Consider the following 25,569-nt stretch of genomic DNA (forward strand, 5'->3'; position numbering starts at 1 on the left):
GCTTGAACTTTCTTATTTGAAAGATTTTAGTTTCTCGTTATTTTAATAATCCTAACAATAGTTGGGATCTATAAAGAAAGACATGATATACATCCTATATATTAAAACGTGACAAGGTGTTTTTATTTCACGATTCTGAATCAACCACTTGACGGATTTTTATGATTTTTGTATGGAAAGAAAGATAATTTTGAGAGCTAGGGAATGTCAAAGCCATAATTTTAGTTTAAGTTTTCAGTTTTTTAGAAATTAAGTTTTAATTTTCAAAAAGTCTAGCAGCCGACGGACGAGTTTAAGTCGTTTTAGTGGTGGTTTAACTAACAGCTGGTTTCTAACTGTCATTGAAATGTTTATGTTACAAGTTGTTTGTATACAAAAATATTAATCTTCAGAGTTTGCCTTCACACTATTTCACTTGAAAATGCAGTTTATTTCCTACTGTAAAAGATGTTATCAGGAGATTGAGTAATTTTGAACTAAACATTTTATACGTATAATCAAGTTTTGTCATAAATGCAATCCGTCTTAAAGCTGGGGCCGGGCCACACCATCGATATATAACCTACTTACTCTTGGGCACCTATTTGTGTTGCCAGCTGATTAGAAACAGCCAATGCTAGAAATCAGGATTTAATAAGCGATATATCGAACCGCATCGAAATCGATATTTAATCTAATAATACCTCACAGGTTATATTATATTGAATTACATCGACGGAGAAGTAAGTTATCACACTTATTAATAAAACGCAGATTATTGAACACTGATCTAATTTAGGCATGTGGGGAAGGTATAGGTCGAGGTTTATGAGTATTCGTGACCACATTAAGTGTTTTGAAGTAAGGCTTGATTAGGAAGGTAAAGTGTAGGTTATAGGTAGGTGATCGGGTTGTTTATTTTTGTTGCACAATATAAATTTATCTTTAGGAATAGTTGGTTAAACGGGGAAACGATCAAACCATCTACAGTATTCTAGCATTGACTTTATATAAAGTCAATGATTCTAGCAAATTACTACATAAAAACCAAAAGAAACGAACATTTGGATTTGGACCTTTGACCATAGCAAAACTAACATATAATTTATGAAATGTGAAAAGTTGTATATCATTAAATACTATTCTGTAATATTAATAATTGTTCGGCAAACCCTCATTTTAATGGCTCGGCTGAAAATGTAATCTGCATTTTGTGAAACAGTAATTTGGTAACAATTTAGTAATTTCAAATGTTGATAACAGTAGCCTATCCCATATAAACTATTCATCTATATATAAAGCCAAAAGTACCCAAGAACTTTTGAGAAAACTACAAGTCACACCCCCATAAACCATGTACTTAAAATGTTCGTCATGACGAGAAACCTTGCGCAAAATTATCCATTTTTTCATTAATTGCCTTTCAAGGTCATAATTGCTTTCCAAAGAGAACTTTCCATATACTTAATGTTAAAAATACCTCAGCTGTTCTTATTTGTATGTTATTCTTTCAATTTATTACCTCATTAAAATCTGTTGTGATTATTTGTTTGTAATGCTGTATTCTGTTATAACCAATCAATAGTTTTTTTATAATACTTATGAAGTCAAACGGGTTGAAGCCCGTGGGTAACAGCTAGTAATCTCTAAGAGAGGTTATTTTTTTGATAACCACTCATTGCCATCCAAATACAGTATCATCAGCTGATTGGTGTCCGGTAAAACTCTACAGTACACTACTTGTACAGTAGTACGCAATGGGCTTATAGAAGTACACTTTTAACCACGGTATGGATAATTGTCTAGGCCCGGTCTAGGCCTGTCCATAAGTAGGCTACTAATTTCTAATTATATTATCTACATTGTATATTTAAGGCATGTCTTCCCTTTTTATTATTATTCTGTTTTCACTTAAATCAGCTGAATGCGATGTTTAAATTACTTATGTTTAGGCCTACATTTCAGCCATCTTATTTTATTGTTCAATAAGTTAGTCTTTTTGCAGTTTTTACGTTTTTACACATTGAAATACTTGATTGATAATTCAGTTAATTTTAGTCTTTTAAAGGTGATTTACATTTGAGTCTTGCATTAAAATAGCCCTACATTTTTCGTAGGCCTATGTTTTATCTCTGACTATCAATACAACTAGACATTCCATCCCCATGTTAAATTTGTAGCCAGATGTTAAATCAAAATCTTCTGTATCCAATGGTTTTATTGAGGCCAGTATTAAAATGTCGTCTCTAATCGTCCCAATAATGATAGAAGACCTACATTCCAGTTACATTACAATAATCCTCAATCAAGAATACTTGGTATTAACAATCATAAATTATTTCCAGCAAAAAAGATGAGTTTAACCGATTTCAAGGGTTGAAATGAAGATATTACCCGCGCAGACCCTGGACGTAACGTTCTATGTCAGCGTGTGTGACCGTGTTGAATGTGAAATTCGTGTCGAGTGAGAAGTCAGCGTCGTTTACGACTGGAGCCCCAGCTGCATTGATTGAGTTGGCCAATTTAGAACCTACTGATGTGGATGTAAAGAACTTATTGAAATCGTTTGCTATTTTAGTCTTCATGTTCACATTATTCGAAGAACAATATAACTCGACTCGCCAACTCAACTCGTCACATCACTAAAAACCACTAGGACAGGACGGAGTCTGTCGGGCCAGCTAGTTTAAAATAAAAATTAAATCACTGTTAAAACTATTGTGTTTTATACATACATTTAATTTATAGTATACATTTAATTGCAACCCTAACTCCTTACTCGGTGTCCCTTACTCCATGATGGAATGTTAATAATGTCAATTATAATTACAATGAAGAAGAAGGAGGAAAAGGAAAATTGACATTTCGTTCGGTTCGGGCATCATCGGGATCGGATACAGGACGTTGACGTTTGTAAACTAATATTGCTTGCCGTCTATAGTTCTGGTTGAAATGTTAATTTTATGTCCTTGATTGGTGTTTAACTCTGTAATAGTTCAAATTCATACTTCTCAACAGTTTAAGTCTATTACCCAGCTATTTGTGTTTGTGTTAGCTTTTCATTCTCAGTGTGTGTAGCCTACCTAACAGCGTTCTCCTCGTAGTGAATGTATCTGTGCTTTATAAGAAAACCTAGCCTACCGTATAGCTTTAAAGTTGTATTTTAATTTCTGCATATTTGACATTTCTCTTTGAGCATTCTAGTTCTAACTTATGCCTGCTTTACGGCAACTAGCTTTAAGGTAATCTGAGCTTGGCTAATCATAGGCTAGACATTCTTATTAGCCTCCCAGGGCTAAGTTACAATAGTTCCTGAGAAGTACTACGGAATAAAGAAGAATTGGCTGGAAATGTTATTTTGAATATTAACTGGTAGCCTTTGGCTACATTTTTATCAGGCTAAAAGAAAATTCATGAATAAGAGATAAATGAAGATACACAGAACTCCGAATCACAACCCATGTATGATCTTTTGGAATGTTCAATTAATCGAGCAATGGAGACTGAGTCTGTTAAATCTGCTCTGAGTGAACAAAGCTCAAGATCAAAAAAGTCTCGATCACATGGTCATCGTTCTAGTCACCGCAGTCATTCACATAGAAGCAACAGGTATGTTAGGCCTTGGTAAGGTTATTAGTTTAGATCAGTTTTAGGCTTGGTATTTGTTTACTTTACTTTAACCCTAGCGCTGGCAAACGCCGGATATACGGCCGCGGCCGAAATGGCAACGCCGGATATACGGCGCCAATGCAGGTGTTAAGTTAACTTAGGCCTATATATAATTTTTTTTATAGTTTTGTTAACTTTTTAGGGCTACTGTTGTAATAAATAAGTTAAATAATACAAACCAGAGTACCCTGGAATTATATATTATAGGCCTATACTTAAGTTGTACGGTTTTGTACATGACCTGGGTTGGATGATTATTTGGTACTAGCGCGGGGGTACGATCGACATAGTAATAAGTTACTTAGGGCTATCAAACAAAATAGCCTACACAAAATAAGCTAGGCTATATAAACTCATTTTTGGAATCAGCACAAAATTTACCACAACTTTACAATTTACCTTATGATGATAACTTAAGTCTTACATGCAATTAGCTATACGACGGAATATAAAAACATTTTATAAAAAAATTAGGCTGCACTTTACTTGACGTCCTACACTCATTCGAATGAAAACATCGATCGATATATCGATTAATCGATTGCTTCATTCGATATATCGTTTGGTTAGTTAGGTAAGGTTAACCTAACCTAACTAACCAAACAATATATCGAATGAAAGAATCAAATGAAAATATTGAATCGAAAAAACCAATCGAATGAGTGTAGGACGTCAAGTAAAGTGCAGCCAAAAATTAATAGGCCCTACCTTAGGCCTACAATTTGGAAAAACTAAAAAATTTTTTGTGGTAACTATGTAAACCACCTAAGTTATATTATTGTTCTTTGTCTTCTTCTGAACAAAATGATATATAACAATCCATAGTTATGTTTCTATTTCTAATTTTTATGATGGTTTAAAAATGATAGGTATTACATAATCAATAATATCCCTATGCCAGTACAGCGTTACACTAGTGCCAGCTCTAGGTTTAAAATGCTGATTCGTGACTGTTATAAGTCTTATTAAGTTAGGTTTGACCTGAAGGTAGAAAGGTTAAATGTAAGTTAGGTAGGTTATAAAGTTAGTAAACCAAAATATAAATGTAATAGACACTACCCTATTACATACAGTCTGTTTTTGGGGTAGACTTCCATAACTTATTCGTTGGCACAAACAACCGAATGAAAATATTGATGGATACGGTACCTACCTATATCGTTTGGCTAACCAAACGATACCTATATTGAATGAAACAATCGAATAAGTTTAATCGATATTTTCATTCGAATGAGTGCAGGACATAAAGTAAGTAAAGTGCAGCCTCAAGAATGCTTGAATTAAAAAACTTAGTTCACAATAAGCTTTTTAAACCTACATTTTAATTGACCTAGCCTAATCTAAACTAAGTAGGTCTACCTTCAAAGGACTTAGGCCTAAGTTATTTAAGTTAATGCAGTCACAAATCAGGGGTCGTCGGAATTATATCCCCCTGGAATTTTACCCCCTGGGCAAAGCTGACGTCACTATGACGTAAGTTAGTAACCTGGGTGGCCAAAAGTTTGTTCGCAGCCGGAGTTTTACCCCCGCGTATTTGGAAGTCTAATGAAAATTAAGTTACTTAATCAGAGCTCAGAGTGTGATTAATTAGATTAGGCCTAGAGATAAAAACCAGAATTTTACCCCCTGTCCATACAACTAGCGTTTAGACAACGGAACTGAAGATGTACGGGGGCCTGGGTTTTTACCCCCGGAATTTTACCCCCAGTATTTTACCCCCTGAAATTTTACCCCTGGATTTTTACCCCCCAGAATTTTACCCCCTGGCCGATTTAGAAATTGAATGATTGATTTTCTTATTTTGTGTTTAATTAATTGTAAACATTTCATTATTTAGGCCTAGTAGCCTATCTTTATATATTTATTTTGCAATCTCAACTAAGTAAACAGAATTCGCTGTTTTATTTTGATCATATTAACCAACAGTTGGCTTCAAAGATCAAATCCTGATACTCGAATATTAAAATTAAAAACCTGTTCAATGAGTTAATGTTAAAAATAGCCTAAATTAAAATACCGTAGGCTACCTACATAATAATAAAATGTTCACTATTAAATTAAAACTGAAGGAAGATAATTAATCATTCTCACTAATTTATATATCTGGCGGAGGGGGTAAAATTCTGGTGGTAAAATTCCGAAGCAAAAATCCAGGGGTAAAACTCCAGGGGTAAAATTCCAGGGGTAAAATTCCGGGGGTAAAAATCCGGGCCGTACATTCTAGGTTTTTATAATTTGATGTGTTCTGACTAAATTCACAACCGTGAAAATATAGGCTATGCTTAATTCTGCGTTTAATCCCTCGAGCTGATGTCGCGAAATTCAAAAGTTCGCCCCCAGAATTTTACCCCCTGGTTTGTGACGTCACGTTTGCCCAGGGGGTAAAATTCCAGCGGGATAAAAATCCGCTACCCCCAAATCAGCATAAAGTCTGACCTGCCTTCCCCAAATAGGCTACCATTTTTGTCATCAAACACAACTTTAGAGTGTTAGAAAGTGTTAGAACTACAGCAAGTTTGGTATTTTTATGATTTATTAAAACTTGATTTTCTAATTAAAAGCGGCAGTTGCCGAAAAGGTAAAACACATTAATAAAAGTAAAAAAAATGAAAATAAACTCCGACTCTTAGCATTATTTGCGATTTTCAGGGTGAAATAGGCGTCAGCCCCAAAAGTGCCAAATGTAAAAAGTGTTCAAAATATGAGAAAACAATTTTTCTCTTTAAAAACCCCTAAAGTAAACAAATACCGCTTGGACTACTGGAACTGGTTTTCCTAACCCATCTTGCCCGCCATTAGTAACATTTATTTTCTCTGCGACTAACTTAGATGGCAGTTTTCTTGTTTCCCAAAATAAGTTGTTGTTGTGTTAATAAAATAGCTTAGGCCTACTTTAATTTACTTTACCTATTAACATAACCAGTAACTTAGTGTGAGTGTAATATTCACTTTAAATAAATTAGAATCAACAAAACATTGATTAAGAACGCGGCAGCATTCCGCCCCGCCAAGTCCCCCAGCGGTACACAGCTGCTGCAGTGTATAATATACATGACGTGACAAAGTGGCTTTTTTACTCGTCTATAGCTCTGAAGAAACAAAATCTATTAAAATAATTATTCATCTACTGGATAGGGGCACTCATTCTCAACAAAATAAAAAAAGAATTTAAAAAACGGTTGTGTTTGAGCCAAGAAAAACTAGTTTGAAAATTCACAAATTTTCCGTGTTCTCCTTCTCCTCCTCCTTGAATGTTGACGGACCTACAGCCCAAACCACTGGCCCAATTTTAATGTTTTTTATGTTGTTTGAAAGCCCTTAACGTGTAGATGTGCCTTTTGAGGGTCTCAAGTCGGTGCGTTGACCCATAAACCCTTGGCATGCCCTCAAAGTACGATTTTGACCCATTTAAATAACATGGGATTTAAATCAAAACAAAAGAAGGACCAGCTGCGATTAAATCTCAATTAATTTAAATGTTAGAGAAATTCATAGGAACAGCTGAAAAATTATTTTAAAACTTTTATAAAGTATTTTTTCAGGTATACCAAATGATTTGAACTACTTACTATATAAAATTATTTAGAGCAGTGATATTCCCCGATACTTTCCATTGAAAAATGCAGTGTACCGATAGTACACTGGTACAGCAGCTCGTCATTTTAACAGTTTAATACTACTTATCAAAACATATGAAACCTTGGAACTTGAAACTTAGTACTATAGTTCGGCCGCTTAGAAAGCGACCTCCTCCAGCATTGGTTTTGCATTAGCGCGCAGGTCATTTTCTAAGCGGCCGAACTATAGTACTAAGGTTTGTTTTATGTTTTGATACACTAAAACAAATAAAACAATCGGGAAAATCACTCTACGTATGTTAAACAAGCAATTAAAAAGTGATATGTAAATTTAGGATAAATGAGTTTTTCAATATTTGTTTTGTCTTATATGCTATTTCTAACAAACCTAATCTGTTTGATTATATTTTTACTTCTATAATAAGGGCTCAATTTACACTAGTCTTTAGATATACGGGATTAATTATCAGAACACTTATGTAACACCAACGCATTTTATGTTGTTCAAGATGACCATTGATGAACTTTGAAACTGAGTTTAAGCCCAGGGGGATTGTTAAATAGTAAATTTGGTACGTGTGTCAAAAAGTTTTTTAACGGTTTAAATCAGATAAGACCAAAAATGAAGAATTTATTGACACAAACAATATTGAAATTAAATGAGATGTAGTTGTGTGACGGCCTTGCATAATTGCCTCATTTTGTTGTCATTTGTTAACTTTGAGCTTAAGCTGATTGGCCTTACTCCCTAAACCTGGCCCGTTGGTTATCACCGAATATTTGCTAGGTTGATGTGTCAACCGTAATTAGCAATATTGTATTTTATTTAACTTCATATAAGTCTCCAAGTGAACCTTAAAACTCATACTCCAATTCATTTCATTACTTTGTAACCCTACAATAATCCTAACCAGACGTCGTGGCTTGGCCGGATGCACCCTGGAATGTGCTGACTTTGAAGTGCACGTGTGTCGCGATGAGCAATGTTACATTTCCAGACTCGTTTCAATTAGTTTCATTAATGCCTGTTGTGATCGTTTGGCCGCAGCACCAGACGGACAATTGAATCATGGGCTGAGCGCTCAGCGTGCGCTGATTGGCTGACGGTGGTCATGTGACCACGCTGATGCTCGCGCTCTAACGACGCTGAAGCCGTCAGATCGCGCCGAGATGTAGGGTCCTTAAGGTCGGGTCCGCGCGCGCGGTCTCGTGCCCTTTCTTTTACTCTTACTCCTTTCTTCTATAAGTCTGTGTACGTTTTAAATTCATTACTGTAATTCGTAGTTTATTCGGTCAGTCGCGGTTTGATTTGTAAATTGTAATGTGTTATTTTTAATCGATGAAATTGTTAAAGATTAATTTTTAAGTAATAAAGTGTTAGCTGATCCCTATTCGTTTGTTTTAATATGTTCTTCCTGCTCCCAACCGCTACGAAGACTACAAGAGAGGTGTCGACCTGTGACAGTTGTGCCGTGGTCTATATATCAGAGAAAAGAGGATTTTTATTTTAACTGTTGATTTTCTACAAAAATAAATAAAATCTAACAAAAAACCACTAGGCCTACTGTAAGTGGTAACACTTTCCCCGCCAAGTCAGCAATCCAAAAAAGATAATAAATCATTACTTTTTCCGCCAAGAAAAACAATGTAATGTATGTAAGTTTGGCAACTTGGCGGTAGACTTTTGCTCGATCACTTTAAAAAATACCATAAAACTAGTTTCATTGAGCAAGTATCTCTCCCATTAGTACATTGCTAGGTGAGAGCTTATTTTACAAAATTTGACCTTATTTGTGCCACATTTCATAAAATCATAATAGTGATGGTTTTATATTTACTGATTACCTCGAAATTATTATACTTAGTTGGACTAATTAATTAGAGAAGTTGATTTGTGAAATTATCCACGAACGTAACTTTAATGAAAAAACCAAGCAAAAGTCTGCCGCCAAGTTGCCAAACTTACATACATTACATTGTTTTTCTTGGCGGAAAAAGTAATGATTTATTATCTTTTTTGGATTGCTGACTTGGCGGGGAAAGTGTTACCACTTACAGTAGTGGTTTTTTGTTAGATAACCTTTGATATAAATGCTAAGTAGGGCATGCTACTATAAATGCTATTACCTAGGTCATGCTGATTTTTTAAAATCTTATTTGATTTATTTTGCTTCATTGCTGAAACAAATAATTTGATACCTTTCAAGCGATGTAAGTTGAGGCCCTATGTCTAACCTAGTCAATTGTTTTATAGAGAAAATTCCAAGGACTTAATTATGTTCTCAATTAGTTTTAAATATCAGACTAATTGTCATAAATTAACTTAAGTTACACCAAATTTCTTTTTTCTCTTAGGCTATCCAAAATATTTAGACAGGATTTTTACTGAGATGGAATTTTTAACTTAAAATACAACAAAACAATTCAATATAGGCCTAACTTAAGTTATTTGTCATTTGTTAAATATTTGCTACTTGGATTTTTAAAATTTAACTTAGGTTAAAACTTAGGGTACTAAATTTAACTAAAGCCAGTTATCAATATTTTACAGAACAAACAAAGGTCAACGCAAAGGTGATATAATGGCCCCATTTCAAACGTCTGTTACTTTGGCTGATGAAAATCGAGATGGGCAAGAAGTGATAGAAGTGCAAATCCTACCGCAGGTAAGTTGAGTCATTTTAAACCTGTAGACCACTCTCTTGGGATTCAAAGGTGGTTTTAAACAAAAAAACTTCCCTAATAACCTAAAACAGGAACCCTAAATCTTGCGTTTTAAGGTTGCAAATTGGTTGCGTATTGTGATTCAAACAAAGCTACGCTACCGGTACGATAAATTCTCCTTCAAAGTGTTTATTATTTATTAGTCTTCTACTGGTCTGTTTTATTACATTCAACAGGGATGAATTTGTTTTAAGGCTACCTCGAATTTTAATCATAAGCTACTTAAACACCTACTTGGTATTAAACTCTACTTATACTCTACAGTCGCACGGTACATCACTGTGCGAGCGACATCGGGTTGGGTCAATGCTTTTTGGTGTCATGTCTCTACATTTGATTCTCTTGTATGATTCACTGTGATGTTGCACCGTCAGTTGCTCACCTTCTTGGGCTCTGGCTACATAGTCCAATTTGTGTGTATTATCACGAGATTTCCAAGTTTTAAATTTTGTTAAAGATGGCTTAGTGCGATGTCGGAGAAACATTAACATTAGATAAAAACCATGAAATTCTCAAATGTTTTTCAAGAAAGGTGAAAAGTTATCTCATTTGGCTAAGAAATACAACATCGGTCGTGGAACAATACATATTAGGTAGATAAAAAACAAAAAGGACAAGATTGAATTGTTTTATAAGAATATACCTAGTGAGAAATCTGCTGATGCAAGAAAAACCTTAAAATCAGGTGATTTTCCCCAAGTCGAAAATGCACTTTTAATTTTCATTTTTGTTCTCAATTTTGTGCTGTATCCATCCTCCGTTTACTGTTCTAGAGCCAGATTAGGCTTACTGTTTGTTACGTTTTATTGTGTATTTAGTAATTGCTAAATTGTACATTTGCGTCCTACTTTGTTGAACTATACTTTAACTAGTTTCTATTAAATCTCAGCGTAATTTTGTATAGTTTTGTACTTTTTTACCCATACATCTACTTATCCAGAAATATTGGTAATTCAACACCACCAATACTGCTTTACTGCCAGATTAGCGAGATTGCACTGTAATTTTGCGCAGTAAATGGTAACAGGCATATTTATTTTGATGCCTAAGGAAGATTAAACTTTAGTTACGATTTATTCTAGGATGAGAATTGGGGTGAGAACACTACGGCTGTGACAGGCAACACGTCTGAACAGTCAGGGTCAGTAGACGACGTGAGTCTGTGGCCCTCCGACCCCGACACTGGTTTGACGTTCTTGTGTCATCGCTACGTCGGGTCTGTGCTTACAGTAGTGCTGTCTGTGGCAGCGTTCCTCACACCCCTCGCCATGGTCGTGCTGCCAAAACTTGGTAGGTTTAGATTACTGTAAATTAGTTGGTTTAATGCTGATTGTTAACAATAATTATGTGTAGGGTGTAATGTTCCAAGCAAGCAAAACTAACAAGTTTTTATAAAGCTAGGCTCCCCAAGTATTTAAGGAAATTTTTATCTTGGTTCTATGTTAAAAATTAAGGAATGGAAACACAACTAAGTAACTCATCCAAGAAAAGAGTTCCAGGCAATTAAGAGTACACAAAAAGCAAAAAGTTCACTACCAGTTAAATGTGATATTTTATCCCTACAAAGGTGGTCCTGATGAAGTAGTAGCCATTCTTTTCTTGGGTAAGTTAGTTGTGAATCCATTATCTTTATTGTAATTTATTTCCAATTTAGTGGTAATACTATATCGTAATATGTAATAATTAGTGACTACCCATAGCGTACAAAAGTTTACCACAATGGTTATTCGGTGACTTAATTAAGGTTTAAGAATTGTAACTAAAGAAATTCAACAACGTTCCTAAACCATTAAACTAAAATATTTACCGGTATTTCTAAATATTCAAATAACAAAACATAGAACTACAGGTATCATGTTAGAAAAAACACCTCTAGATTTTTTGTGGACTAGGCCTACTCATTGAGATATTTTTCCAGGGTTTTTTCCATCGATGGCGCCGAGCCTGACCTTAGCACAGCGCCAGCAGCTACTAGCATGTGGCGCCGAGTGCAAGGGTCTGCTGGTGTCTCTGGTGTTCAAGCTGGTGCTGCTGGCGGCCGGTGCCTGGGGAGTGTTCCTACGCCGTCCACGAGCCACTATGCCACGAATATTCCTCTTCAGAGCCACTGTTCTTCTACTAGTCACCGTCTGCATCTTCTCATACTGGCTCTTCTACGTTGTGCAGATCACTGAAGGTGTGTAATCTAGTAGTCTCTTCTCCAATTAGTTTATTTTGCACATATAATTTTTTTTATTTGGTAAGAATTTCAATTCCCTAACCCAAATTTTGTTTCATTTTCATGCATGAGAACTTGATTCAATATTTAGAAAACGTAAATACCGGTATATTTCTTTGAACTCCATACAGAATCACATCTAGGCCTACCAATAATATGGTAGAAAAAACTTACGTCATCATCATCTAAATTACTATTGTTTGTATGATCAGGTGCCAGAGCCTCTGTAACGGGCGAGGATGTGTTGGAGTACAGAGCGTTGGTAGCTTACGCCTCCAGTCTGACTGACACTCTGTTGTTTATACACTACCTAGCTGTGGTGTTGATAGAGATTAGACACTTACAACCTACGTACTACATCAAGGTAATTTCATTACTACATGTTATTTTAAGTTTTAAAGGTACCATGGATTGCTTACTTACTTTAAAATATAAACTTACAAATATTTTAGTTTGTCGTTCTATTGTTTACTTAAGCTCAATGACTGTGTTTCACCAGTCATTAAGTACTATAGTGGAATAGAATACAGAATAGGACCGAAACCAGTTCGAGTCGGGTGGGGCGGGGCATGCGGCATCCAATCAGCTTTTAGAAAACTGTCCACTGTTGCCAAGTTGTGCCACGCACTCAGTCTCTGCCCGATAGCCGACCTGTGCGTTTCTAGTATACTCTCATGTTTTGTCAAGAATTCGTCTATGAACTGTGTTTCGCCCAATGAATACGGACAACAGTACGCGACGTGGACGACCACGAGTACACGTGAAACGATTGCGATATCGTAACGTCGGACGTGGTGTTCATTTACGTAATGCAAATATCTTGATAGGCCTATATAAAAATGTCATTGTCCCTTAAAAATTTTATTTAAGTTTCATACGTCAATATTTTCTTTTGTAAATATTTTTATGTAACAATTTCCAGTGCAATGTAATAATATTTTCTAATAAAAATAGTTATGTCATTTTGGCAATAAATTGGCAGTTATGTTATCTATTTCCCTTTTTACCTTGTATGTTTTTTGAGGATTTCTAGAGTACCTACATTAGAAGTTTTTTTTTTTTTTTTTGTTATAGAAGAGTGAATATATCGTATGACTATTTTAATGAATGCAACACATAACGTAATGTATGTAAACGTTAGTTCAGTTTTCTTAAATTCAATATAAAACTAACAGACTTTTTTGTCAAATCACAATATTACAGAAATGTCTTCGTCACTATTGAGCTACCTGTTCTCCGTAAGTTTAAGTTCACTCGAGTGGCAATAATAAGATTAACGGAGTGAGGGTCACAATAGGTGTTCAAAGAAAGGCAGCTTTGGGGTAATTCCTAAACATTGACCAACTTCGTTTCCTAAACACAACCAAACTATTGCGCTGTAAATGTTTAATATGGAAGATTTTACCTTCTTCATTTCCATGTTAATTTGTTTTATGTATCAAACTATAAGCAGGGCAACAATTTACAAGATTTTTAGAACTGCTATAAAAGTTTTTGGACCGTATGTATTCATTTGCTCTTATTGTTACAGTGATTTGTTTAAAAATTGGGGTTGACAAACGTTTGACTATAGGCAACATATTTCCAGAGACTTGTAAAGGTGACCCTATATAAAATGTATTTTCATTTTATATTTATTAATTGTATGTTAATGTTAATATATTTTTCAAAAACTAAATCTAGTAGCAGTTTAAGTCATTAATTGTGCAAATAATCTATCCATAATCATGTAAGGGATGAATGTATCTTCCATGTGATATAAACATGACAACACTAACCAATACCGCAAAAAAAAAATTATAATTTGTAGTGTTAAACTGCCCTACAAGTGGGAAGACAGAGTCAGAGGGATGCCCGCGCCCGCTCCCCGGCTCTAGGTGAAAGTCAGCTCACCAGCCAAGAACGAAGTGGCAACGCCGCATCCCCTACCTCCTCAGAGGCCAGTCCTATTCTGTATTCTATTCCACTATAGCTATATAAAGCTCCTATATTCTGCGCATTCATAGTTTTTAGCAGGGTTTCCTCCTGTTTTGTTTTACTAAACCAAGCTTCATTGGAGATTTCAGTTTTTATTTAGATGCATGTAGTACTATCAGTTGGTCCATGAGTGATGATAATTTGTGTGTTATGTAGGTTGTCAGAAGTCCTGATGGAGAAAGTCGAGCATATGCCATTGGTCAGCTGAGCATACAGCGAGCTGCAGTCTGGGTTTTGGAGAGGTGAGGATAATAAAATGGTTAAGTCACTTAAGAAAAGGAAATGTTTTCCCATTTCAAGGTGAAAATGAGCGCTGAAAGAAACAGATACTAACCTTGTTACTGACTAACTTACATAGAATCAGTTGGTTCTTCTCTAGATAGATCAAAAACCTAACAATATGAGAGAACTGGGTACTGGTTTGAATGGACAAAATTACTTCTCTCTATGAGAATGCTGAACTAGATTAAATAATCCACAGCCTCATTGTACAGCCAGTACATAAATAATATTCACATCTCAAATTGATTATTTTGTAGTGGTAGGTATTAAGAATTCACCAATTTAGCTATAAACGTATTTAGACTGTCTACTGGAGTGTTGCTATTGTTTTCAAAATAAAATGGTGTCATATTCTAACAAATATCCCATGCACGTACAGGTACTACACAGAGTTTCCTATCTACAACCCTTACCTGGAGAGGATACCTGTGTCAAAGAGTCGCAAACAGTCCAGCTTCAAGTTCTACGACGTCGACGGGATGAACAACTCTTCAATACCTGTAAGTTGTACACCACAGGGAAAATGTCTGTTGGAACGCCTCCCCGATTTTCTTGCTTTGAAACCTTGATGGTTACAACGGATGATGCTCTTGATGTTTAACGGAATAAAAAGTTTAGACTGGCTTAGTGTAAAAATACAGTGGAGCAGTGCAGGTCGCATATTCGTTTTTCAAATCAACCAAAACAAACAACACCCTCTATACAGAGAATGCATATTGAAATATCCCGTGTGGAACATGCGATTCGAGAACACGTTGTAAAATGCTATGTTGAGGGCCTATTCTGCTTTTGAAGAATTAAACAACTGCTCCAAGAAATAATGCCATCGCAAGCCCTAGACATAAATAGGAATGGTGGGCTGAACTATTAAAGCATCATTTAGTCCTGTTGTTTTGAAGATGACCCCTAATCCAAACAAAGCTTTCGCTAACGATTTAGCTACCTGAAATTGATGTTCTCAACACCTAAAAAATCTAGTGTTTTGGAATAATTAATTTGTTCCCCAGAATCCAGGCTGGTGGTTACCTTTTCTGAATTTAACTAGTGGATTGCAAAAATGAAGTAAGTGCATTATTGAGCAGTCTAGATGAAGACCATTTTGTTTGAACCATAGTTCCAGTTTATTAAAATGTTCAGATGCCTATAGGGATGGACGGGATTGAATTTTTAGTTCAGGACGGGACGGGATTTTTTCCTGTGCATAAAAAGAAAGTATTGAGTATTTCAGTTGCCAAAAAAGACAAAAGAAATCAATTTTTACCATTTGTGGCACTGATCCATAAATACAAAAAAATTTTTGGTTACAACAATCTACAGGTACCTATAGAAACTTGTGACTCGCGGTCACGGTGCGATTGTCAAAATGACCGTGATCACGGGGTGATCGTCGGTATGACTTGCGGTCACGGCGTTATTGTCGGTATGACTCGCGGTCACGGCGTTATCGTTGGTATGAATCCGCGGTCACGGCATGATCGTTTGTATGACTCGGGATCGTCAGTATGACTCGCGATCACGGCTTGAGCATCGGTATGACTCTGCGTCCACTTAGCAATCGTCGTTTTGACTCCGCGATCACGGCACGATCGTTGGTATGACTCCGCGGTCACGGGGCTATCATCGGTATGCTTCCGCGGTCACGGGGTGATCGTTGGAATGACTCGCGGTCACGGCGTTATCGTTGGTATGACTCCGCGGTCACAGCGCGATCGTCGTTATGACTTCGCGGTTACGGCCTGATCGTCGGTATAACTCGCGGTCGCTGCGCGCTCGTCTGTATGACTTCGCGGTCACGGTGCGATCGTCGGTATGACTCCGCGGTCACGGCGCGATCGTCGAAATGACTTCGCCTCCTGCGTTCGCGGAACATCTCTCGCGATAGCGGCGTTAATGTCACTCGCGAAGCGGCAAAATTGCCGACGATCAGACCAAATCCCGTCCCGAAAAATTCCCGAATCAAATGTAATCCCGTCCCGAAAATCGGAAATATTTTTTTCCCGAAAATTTCCCAAAATTTCGGGACTCGTCCATCCCTATATGATAGTCACCAGGGCAATAAAGGGGCTTTGACTAACACCCTGGTGTCATCGGCAAATTATGTTATTCTGGAATTTACTGTGGCCGCTAGATAATTTGTAGGCCTATAGAAAATTAAATTAAGAGCCGCTAGATAATTTGTATAGAAAATTAAATTAAGAGGTCCAGGAAAAACTGAACGCCAGTTTGAGAATTTTTAACAACTTTGAGATTACTAGCTAATTGGTCGAAAGTTAGATATTTCATGAGCATCTTTTTTTAAATAATGGTTTGATTTTTGCATATTTCAACATTGCCTAGAAAAGAAAAGGTTTGAAATTTTCCAAGTCTTCAATTTACACTTTTGTGATATATTTGCTACACTCTTGATGAAAAAGTAAGCAAAGTTTTGCTGGGATTATTAAAAAATACTTATAGTCACTCTCTATATAATGTACTTCTGATGTCACACTTATGTCCTGCAGCACAGCCAGTCCCGTGCGATGTTGACGGCTCATGCGCGACGCCGTGACTCTAGTCACAATGAGAGGTTCTACGAGGAACACGACTACGAGCGGAGAGTTAAGAAGCGCAGAGCTCGTCTCATCACGGCCGCTGAGGAAGCGTTCACTCACATCAAGCGATTACACAATGAGCCAGGTGACTGTAATTACATAACATGTGTTGAAATTTGGTTAAATTTTCCATTTTTACCTTAGCGACAAATGCAAACTTTGTAAAAACTAAAAATATTCAATTATAATCCTAAGAAAAATAATGAGGATGCTAGATGAATAATTTAGGTCCACAGGTCCAGGTTTCAGTTGTTACACAAAAATGTACGTAAAAGTAATTGGTTACAAATGAAATTCATTGCCAAAGTTATCAAACACTGGTTGCAGCAATTCCCAGATAAAATATAATAAATCTATGGTAATACTGTATTTTGTAGTTTTCCAGTATCTAGGTCTATGAAAATTGTAACTGTCTGGGTGGCTTAGTGGTTATACTTACTGTTCACCTTTACCTTCAAGCTGAAAATGTAAAGGTTGATGGTTTGACTTGATAAGGATTGATTCAATACCACACTACAACTTGTGTTTGTTTCAGTCCCAGCGATTCCAATGGACCCTCATGAGGCAGCGCAAGCAGTGTTCCCGTCGCTGGCGCGAGCTCTACAGAAGTACCTGCGGGTGACCAGACAACAGCCGCGCCACACGGTGGAGTCTATCCTGTCGCATCTGGCGTCGTGTTTGTCTCACGACTTGTCTCCGCACGCTTTCCTGGAGCCGTTCCTAGTACCTGCTCCTGTACTGCAGGTCAGTCACAACCACCATCCAAATGTTATCCTCAAAACTTTTAAGCACATGATCTTTCAAGTCTAAGATGGTTGGCACAACACCAGTAGGACATCAGTGGCTTAATGCTTTGGATTTAAATCTGTGAAGAGAGTTTTTTTTTTTTATTTGTTGTGTTCAGATTTTGATAGATTTAGGTTAATTGGTTTTCTGCACATATTAGTGCTCAATTGGTATGGTGTCCCATTAATTCATACAATATGCTTATCATTTTGAACTTTTATACAAATTAATTTGTTTCCGTTTAAAATCAAGCCGTAGACATATCAGAAGCCGTGCTTAAGAAATTTTCAAAACAAAAAAAAATTACAGGTTAGTTTTCTTTTCCAATTAATTAACAGGATTTTGTTAACAGGTAGTAACAAATTAATTACCTATAACTGTTTAAATAGCAATATATTTGTGATTTTACTTTTTGGGACTTATTTCAATGACTAAGGTTGTGGCTAGCGTATGTAGCATTAACCCTTTTAATACTATATCTTCAATATCTTTTATTGAAGATATTTTAGATAATTTAGATAAAGACAATTGTGTTGTTGGTGCTTTTTTAGATATGACTAAAGCTTTTGATAGTGTTCACCATCCCACATTAATCAATAGGCTTGAAAGTAATGGTATTTCTGGTAAAGAGTTAAACTGGATTAAGTCATACTTAGAAGGGAGGAAACAGTATGTTAACATTAAATTTGTAGACAACAAAAATGAATATGATGTTAAATCTAAGTTAAGACAGGTTAAATACTCGGTACCTCAAGGATCTGTTTTAGGGCCGTTCTTATTCTTGTGTTATCTGGGAGGTATGCAGGAACTTTTGACGAATAAAATTGATAATATTAGACTATGTCTGTATGCAGATGACATTAGCATGGCAATCCATGACAAAGACAAAACTGAAGCAGAACAAAAAATGAAAGAGGCCATAACAGTAGTAAACACTTTCCTAAATGAAAGAAATCTTTTATTAAATAGAAGTAAAACATCATTGGTGAAATTTTCTTGCACAAACTTAAAAAATAAAGCCAATTTTGATAATTTTGAAGAAAAAACAAAGTTTTTGGGACTTACAGTTGATAATACATTAAACTGGTCCAAACATGTTGATAATGTTTGTTGGAAAATAAGCTCTGGAATTTTCATTATCAATAGACTTCGCCCGTTTTGTAATGAGCAAACACTGAAGACAATTTACTATGCTCATATCCATTCACATATATCATATGGATTAGAAATTTATGGGGGTACTAGCGACTATAACTTAAAAAGAATATTATGCTTACAGAAGGATGCTATTAGATGCATGCTAAATTTAGAAAGAGAGGCCTCTTGTAAAAACTATTTTAAAGATTTAGGGTTTCTAACAGTTTATAGTTTATACATTTACAAAACAATACTTTATGTGAAAAAAAATGAATCAAAATTACAGCGACAACAGGACATTCATGAGCATGACACAAGGAACAAACAAAATTTTACAGTTAAAAAGCATAAAAAAGAAAAATTTAAACAAAGACCAGATTATATTGGCATCAAATTTATCAACCACCTCCCAGATAGCATTAGGAGAGAGCTGAGTATGAATATGTTTAAAAGAAAATTGAAAACATTTCTAATAATTAATTCTATAGGCCCGTTCACACGGGGCGAGTTTACAAGCTACACGCCAGCGTGTAAGAAGCCGGCGAGTTGGCGAGTGTGCTTGTATTCGTTCACACGGAGCTTGTCCACTCGCCAACTCGCAGACGTGTAGAAAGACGCCGGCGAGTCAGCGAGTGCGCTTGTAGTCGTTCACACGATGCTTTTTCCACTCGCTCAGTAGCTGGCTTGAACCAAATCCTCCAACATCTTTGAGTAACAAGCGCACAAGCACAAGCAACTGTGTTCACACTGGGCTACTTTACACGCCTACTCGCTCAAAAGCTGGCGAGTTGGCGTGTAAAGTAGCGGCAGCGTCAACTTTTTCCAGAGCTTTTTTACAAGCAGCTTTTGAGCGAGTACGTCGTTCACACTGAGCTATTTCACTAGCTGCGTGTAAAAAAGCCGGCGTGTAGCTTGTAAACTCGCCCCGTGTGAACGGGGCTTATTTATAGTAAAGAGGAATTTTTTAAACTATGAGTAGACTATTTATTTTAATTTTTTAACATTATGTGTGTATAACAATGTAACAACAATGTAACAATGACGCATTCATGTGCAGTTATGTACGTTCTGAATAAAGATTTGATTGATTGATTGATTGACTACCTGCATAAATAATAGTATGCTCTCAGTGTAATGGATTAAGGTGTTTGTAGACAAGTCCAATTAATTGCCAGGTATGACTAATCCACTATACGTACTGTTATCAGAATGAAAAGGAGCAGAAGAGTGTCCAGTCGTGGTCGCTGATCTGTGACGAGCTGCTGTCTCGGCCGCTGGGACCCAACACTGTGTTTCAGCTGCGGCAGAACGACATCTCGCTGCTGTGTCAGGTAAACCACAGACTATAGACTCTACATATTATGGTAGCACTGACTCGTTGTGTTATTTATGGAAACTCTTTATGGTTTGGCATATAATTCTGTTTGTCAGTTTAAATCTTCCTTTTTATGTTGTGTTATGGATGGATCATAATAATTATGGTCAGTTTAAGTTGTGGAAAATAAGCATCAACTTATCAAGATTTAAATACTTTCCAAATCGGGGCAAGGTTATGAATTTAATAAATAATAATACCAAGCATTTTGAAATGAGAGCAGAAATAGGAATTTCGCATGAATTTCCTAAATTCAAACAATAATAGTATTTTACTTGAATACATTGTCGTGTTTGACAGGTGAGGGAACTGCCACACTTCCACTTGTCGGAAGAGGTCGTTGACCCAAAGTCCAACAAGTTTGTGTTGCGGCTCAACTCCGAGACGTCCGTCTGACCTCACGCTCGCGGGGGTGATGTCTCTATAGACATGACACCCCACTACTTCTAGCCACCACTACACCACAGTACTGAATGGGTACCATGAGACAACAGTACTCCTAGCCATCATCACACCCTAGTTCTAAATAGACACCATGACGGCCCACTTATTTCTGTACACCAGCACATCCCTGTAAGTCTAGCTACCGGTAACATGTTTTGGATCAACTTTTATTTTCTTAGCATAGTAGTTATTTTTATTTTTAACTATTTGATAAAGTCAACTTTAGTTTAGGAATTCGAAAAGGATCATTTTGGTTCCTTTGATGTAATTTTGTTGTTGGCAGGACATTTGGAATACATAGTATGGACCAATATTACCTATATTTTCCATATTATCAGGTGATTTTACAAATTTCCCTAAAAATCATAATTATATGTACGTGGTTAGTTGTTGTTTTATTGTATGTAGGTAATGCACAAAAATAGATAATATTCCACAATTAGTTATCAGTTTTTATTTTTACCAAATTGAGTATTGTGTGGTATAATTTTTTTTTCAAAATACATTAATGCCAATTTATGTGAATGTAGCTGTTGCTTGCACTGGTTGTTTGTCAACAATTTTGGAATTTTTGAAATTTCTTTATTTGACACTTCAACAAAGTCTTGTGTGAAATATTTAACATAATCAAATATATCTCAAGGCCACTGAAAAGCTATTCAAAAAGCTATTGTTTATTTTAGTACACGATTTGAATTTATCATAAGTTTTAGATTTCCCCGGTGCTTTCTCAGTGAATCATAACTGTGTGTCCTTATAATTTAAGCAAACCTGTTTTATAAGCTGTGCAATCAAATTTATATGTGTCAATTGTTTGACCTTTGCATGTTGTATTGAACAAACCGTAAAGATATTCAATGAAATACTCAATATTTTGTAACTGTTGTAAGTAAGAGCGTAAACTGTAGTTGGTCTAGACTCTAGGAAATTGACATAGCATAGATATTCTGTAGATAAGTATATTTGACACTACTGTTTTTCTGTAGTTGGTTTACTCTTTTGCAAAGTGGGAATTTAAATTTGTTTGCATAAAGCAAGTATGCGGTAAATAAATTTGTTATGCAGTTTCAAACAAACATTATTTAAGTAGAATGTACTTCCTACATTTATTTTGACACACCAACAGTGAAATAAAGTCTGCTTTAATAAAAATAATTTTTTGTAATATTTTACTAAAACATTCTCTGTACCACAAACACCACAAGTAGGATACTTGTATACTGTATACTACTTTCATTTGAATATGAATTCCTTGGAACTTAGAGTTAGACTGGGACTGTGGCATTTTCCTGTAATCCAGCTACTCGGAGGTCAAGAATTGTGGATATTTATAGGCATGCACTGTGGATGCGATGCTCCCTCGTGTGGATTAATGTCCGCACTAGTGAGTACTACGACTATCCACAGTACTATTCTGATAATTAGACCAATTCGTTAATTGCAAGGGAAAAATGTGGTTCGGATTCCGTTACCATTGGCTGTATCTGCTATTGATAAACAGCTGTGTCTAAGGAACGTGTCGGCCTTTGTCACTAACAAGTTTACAAGATCGCGCCACTCATCCTACACACATCCTTCACTCATATTTGGGTTTAAATAGGCACATAGTGGCGTCCCCATCTTAAATAATTGATATAATTTAATTGATATAGGAGTAAAGTTATCGTTATGCAGATATAAATTCTTATCTCTAAATGTTAGCTTTCCTATATTGTGAATTTACCACCAGAATGAATATCTTCATTTGCTGTTGGTTTTGGACAAAGATTCATTTGGTAAATGAGAGGTGTTAGATAAATGTAATCCATTGTATAAGTATTGAAAACTAAACACACTTTAAGATGTAAAATTTAGAAATACATAATTCCCACTTAGCAAATTATTCCTCTTAGCAAACATTTCAACGTCTTAAAAGATGTTATCAAAATACTCTACCTGTACCTAGCTATTCTATACACATAAACTGTATACTATTGTGTTACAACTTTTTACAAGGTATAATATTATTTAGTATTCCTTAATTTTATCTCTATCAAGACTGAAATCGTTTTATACATCACATTTATGATATTTTTTTAAGCAATTGATTTGCATCTTCGTTTTTGGAATTTGCAAGTTATACAAGAACTTTTCTATAATTAACTTTTTTTCATTAGTAATTGCTACTAACAGTATTATGGGGTTTTAAAGTATTATTTTTTATACGTGTGTTTAAAATCAAGAATTTGTTCCGAGTGTATGTGTGTTGCAAGTTCTACTAATTCTTGACTGTTTCTAATTACTACATAGAAATTTCAATAGGATATTATTGTTAAAATGACCAACTGAACTAGTAGTTATAGCATAGCCAACAATTATCTCAAAATTAAAATGCAAACTCTTTAAGTGTTGACTCAATAAAAGTTGTAGAATGATTTAGTATTATTTGTTTTTAACTATTTAGTATTTACATACTTTTAACTACAGTCTATGTACTCAGGCACAATGTATTGTTTAGCTTAGGCTGTAAATTAGTAAGTTATATCCAATCTTGCTGGCACAATGATTGTCACACGTCCATGCACAAATTGTCAAATGTATTTCTTTTACTTAAGAATGTAACAAATTGGTTTAGTTTTTTAAATGTATTGCATATCAGCTCACAAACAAGTATTACTTTGTCTAGTAAAACAGTGTACTTACCAAAACTAGAATTTTAGTAGCATAGTTAAAGGTTGAAACTCAAATGTTTAGGAAATTGTAAATAACTTAGAAATTAGTGAACATTGGTTAGATCAAATTCACATTTAATTTTTTCCTCTTCATTTTTTACTATGCATTCTTTCTAAATAAAATGAAAAAAATATCTTTCCTACTATTTTCAATAACAATTAGGATGAGTATAAAGATTATTTAATATTTTTGAACTACGTTTTACACATTATGTTTTACGGTTTTTTTGTACATTTAATTATTTAATCGTATTACAAATTTAAACTGAATTGTGAATACGACAGGTAATAAATTTAATAATTTTTGTATATAAAATACAGTTCATATCATAGAATTGTAAATATGTCTTAAATATGTACTTAACATATCACTATTCTATGTAAAATAATATTCGCCTCCTGTGGTTGAAATGCCTTTGACTGTTGTGTAAGTGTTAGCAATAACATACAGATATGAAATATTTTTGGCTTTATTACGTAACTTGTCAAATAGAATAAAATATTATATTAAAAGCTTATTAAATTTATTGTAAACATTGATATATTTGTTGCAATGTTTATTGAGTCTATTGCAAGATTACTGCGTACTTATCGCTTCTTAACTTGTAAAGTACAAATAAGTTTTGTGAGTCTAACATAGTGTGCTGTGTGTTATGAATTATGTAATACGTAGTGTACAGTTTTTCTGACTTTAAAGTGTGAAATACGTAATTCTAATATCAGTGAACTCAACAAGATTCAACATGCCAAAAGTAATTTATAAAATTGTACGAAAGATATTTAAAGTTTGATACAAATATTTCTCTAATCTACATTTTTAATACCCAAGGTTTTTCAGCCTGAATAAATTAGCTCCGTCCCTACTTATTTCACAAGGGAGAAGAATATTTTTAAATTCCTGATTAAAATCCAGTGATAATTGATAACCTCATAATTTACCTCAGAAGAATGACTCTAGGAAATGTTGTATACCATTTGATACTCGTGGTTTTCAAATAAACATTTACATTTACATTTAATAAACAGATTTGGGTTTATTTAAAGGATCTGATTATTAAATTATTCCCTGCCATTATACATATAGTATAAAAAAATAATTGAAAAAGAGGTCCTTAATTTTAATCATAGGAAACTAAACTGTGTTCTTTAAACTAAACTACTATATAGATTTTAATTTGTGTCCAGTAACATTTCCAAGTTTGTTATGCATCATGTGTAGGTAATTTCTTCTTCCAAATATTAGGTTTTGGTAACGGTACTTTATTGTTGACAAAATCTGCAGTTGTTAGGAAAAACATGCTATTATTCATTCCAAATAAGTAAACTAGATTAGTTCAGGTAATTTCTAACAGTTTTTATTGATTAAAATTAGAGACATCTTTTAAATGCTACTCAATGCATGACACAATTTTTACACAGATAACCTTCAATAATACAAAAAATTATTAAAAAATAAAATAATTAAAAGAACATTATTTTTCAAATTTACAAGGTATTTGAATACATTTTATGTTTGAGTTCTTGAAGAGCAAAATCTTACGTTTATGTCTATGTTTATGTTCAAATCTTTAAACAAAAACGTCAATTTATTTGTGATTTGATTCAAAAATTAACTTCAATCAACAGAACTTAATCAAACAGTATGTTATCCAAAACTAGCTAAGATTAATAGAACAAGGAATATTTAGCATAATTGAAACTATAAAAATGATTTATTGTTTAATAAAAGAGTATTTTAATGACACTATTTTGGTAGGTTAAATTCAATAGGTTTGTGTCATATGTATTATTGAGATTGTACTTTAGTTTATAAGTTTTGTTCACACGTTTTAGTGTGGTTATAAACTATTGATAAAGTCTAAAGCCAAATACTTAACAGTTTTAGTCCTAATTCACTTTATATAAGTACTATGTAAATTGTATTTTTTGTTATAGTATGTGTGTTCTTTTTTATTTGATAATTTATACAAGTTTTTGTTTATACATTTTTTTATTTGGCAAATGACAATAAGTGTAGCATTTATTAATTTAATAAACTATGTATGTGTACATATACGAGTTTTTTTCATCCCTAGAAGGTTGCATATATATTCTTTTT

At 34.8% G+C, this 25,569-nt stretch overlaps 1 protein-coding gene across 1 annotated transcript; it reads left to right on the top strand.

Annotated features, from left to right (window-relative positions):
* The first annotated feature begins 2,861 nt into the window (after window positions 1–2,861).
* Window positions 2,862–25,479, top strand: LOC128991944 (vang-like protein 2-B). The gene is made up of 11 exons (XM_054415242.1): window positions 2,862–3,588; window positions 9,778–9,892; window positions 11,033–11,240; window positions 11,869–12,126; window positions 12,381–12,532; window positions 14,302–14,387; window positions 14,807–14,927; window positions 16,929–17,103; window positions 17,554–17,762; window positions 20,150–20,272; window positions 20,617–25,479. Exons 1-11 carry the CDS (start codon window positions 3,440–3,442, stop codon window positions 20,710–20,712), a joined length of 1,692 nt encoding a protein of 563 aa, XP_054271217.1. The 5' UTR covers window positions 2,862–3,439; the 3' UTR covers window positions 20,713–25,479.
* Window positions 25,480–25,569: the final 90 nt, after the last annotated feature.

The sequence above is a fragment of the Macrosteles quadrilineatus genome, unplaced genomic scaffold, assembly GCF_028750875.1.
Source record: "Macrosteles quadrilineatus isolate MER2022 unplaced genomic scaffold, UCM_ALF_1.0 Scaffold_4__1_contigs__length_99947679, whole genome shotgun sequence".
Taxonomy (NCBI): domain Eukaryota; kingdom Metazoa; phylum Arthropoda; class Insecta; order Hemiptera; family Cicadellidae; genus Macrosteles; species Macrosteles quadrilineatus.

Coding starts and splice junctions, on each gene's coding strand:
- LOC128991944 (XM_054415242.1), top strand. CDS start 3,440: ATGTATGATCTTTTGGAATGTTCAATTAATCGAGCAATGGAGACTGAG. Junction 9,893..11,032: donor AAGTGCAAATCCTACCGCAG/GTAAGTTGAGTC, acceptor GATTTATTCTAG/GATGAGAATTGGGGTGAGAA. Junction 12,127..12,380: donor CGTTGTGCAGATCACTGAAG/GTGTGTAATCTA, acceptor TTGTATGATCAG/GTGCCAGAGCCTCTGTAACG.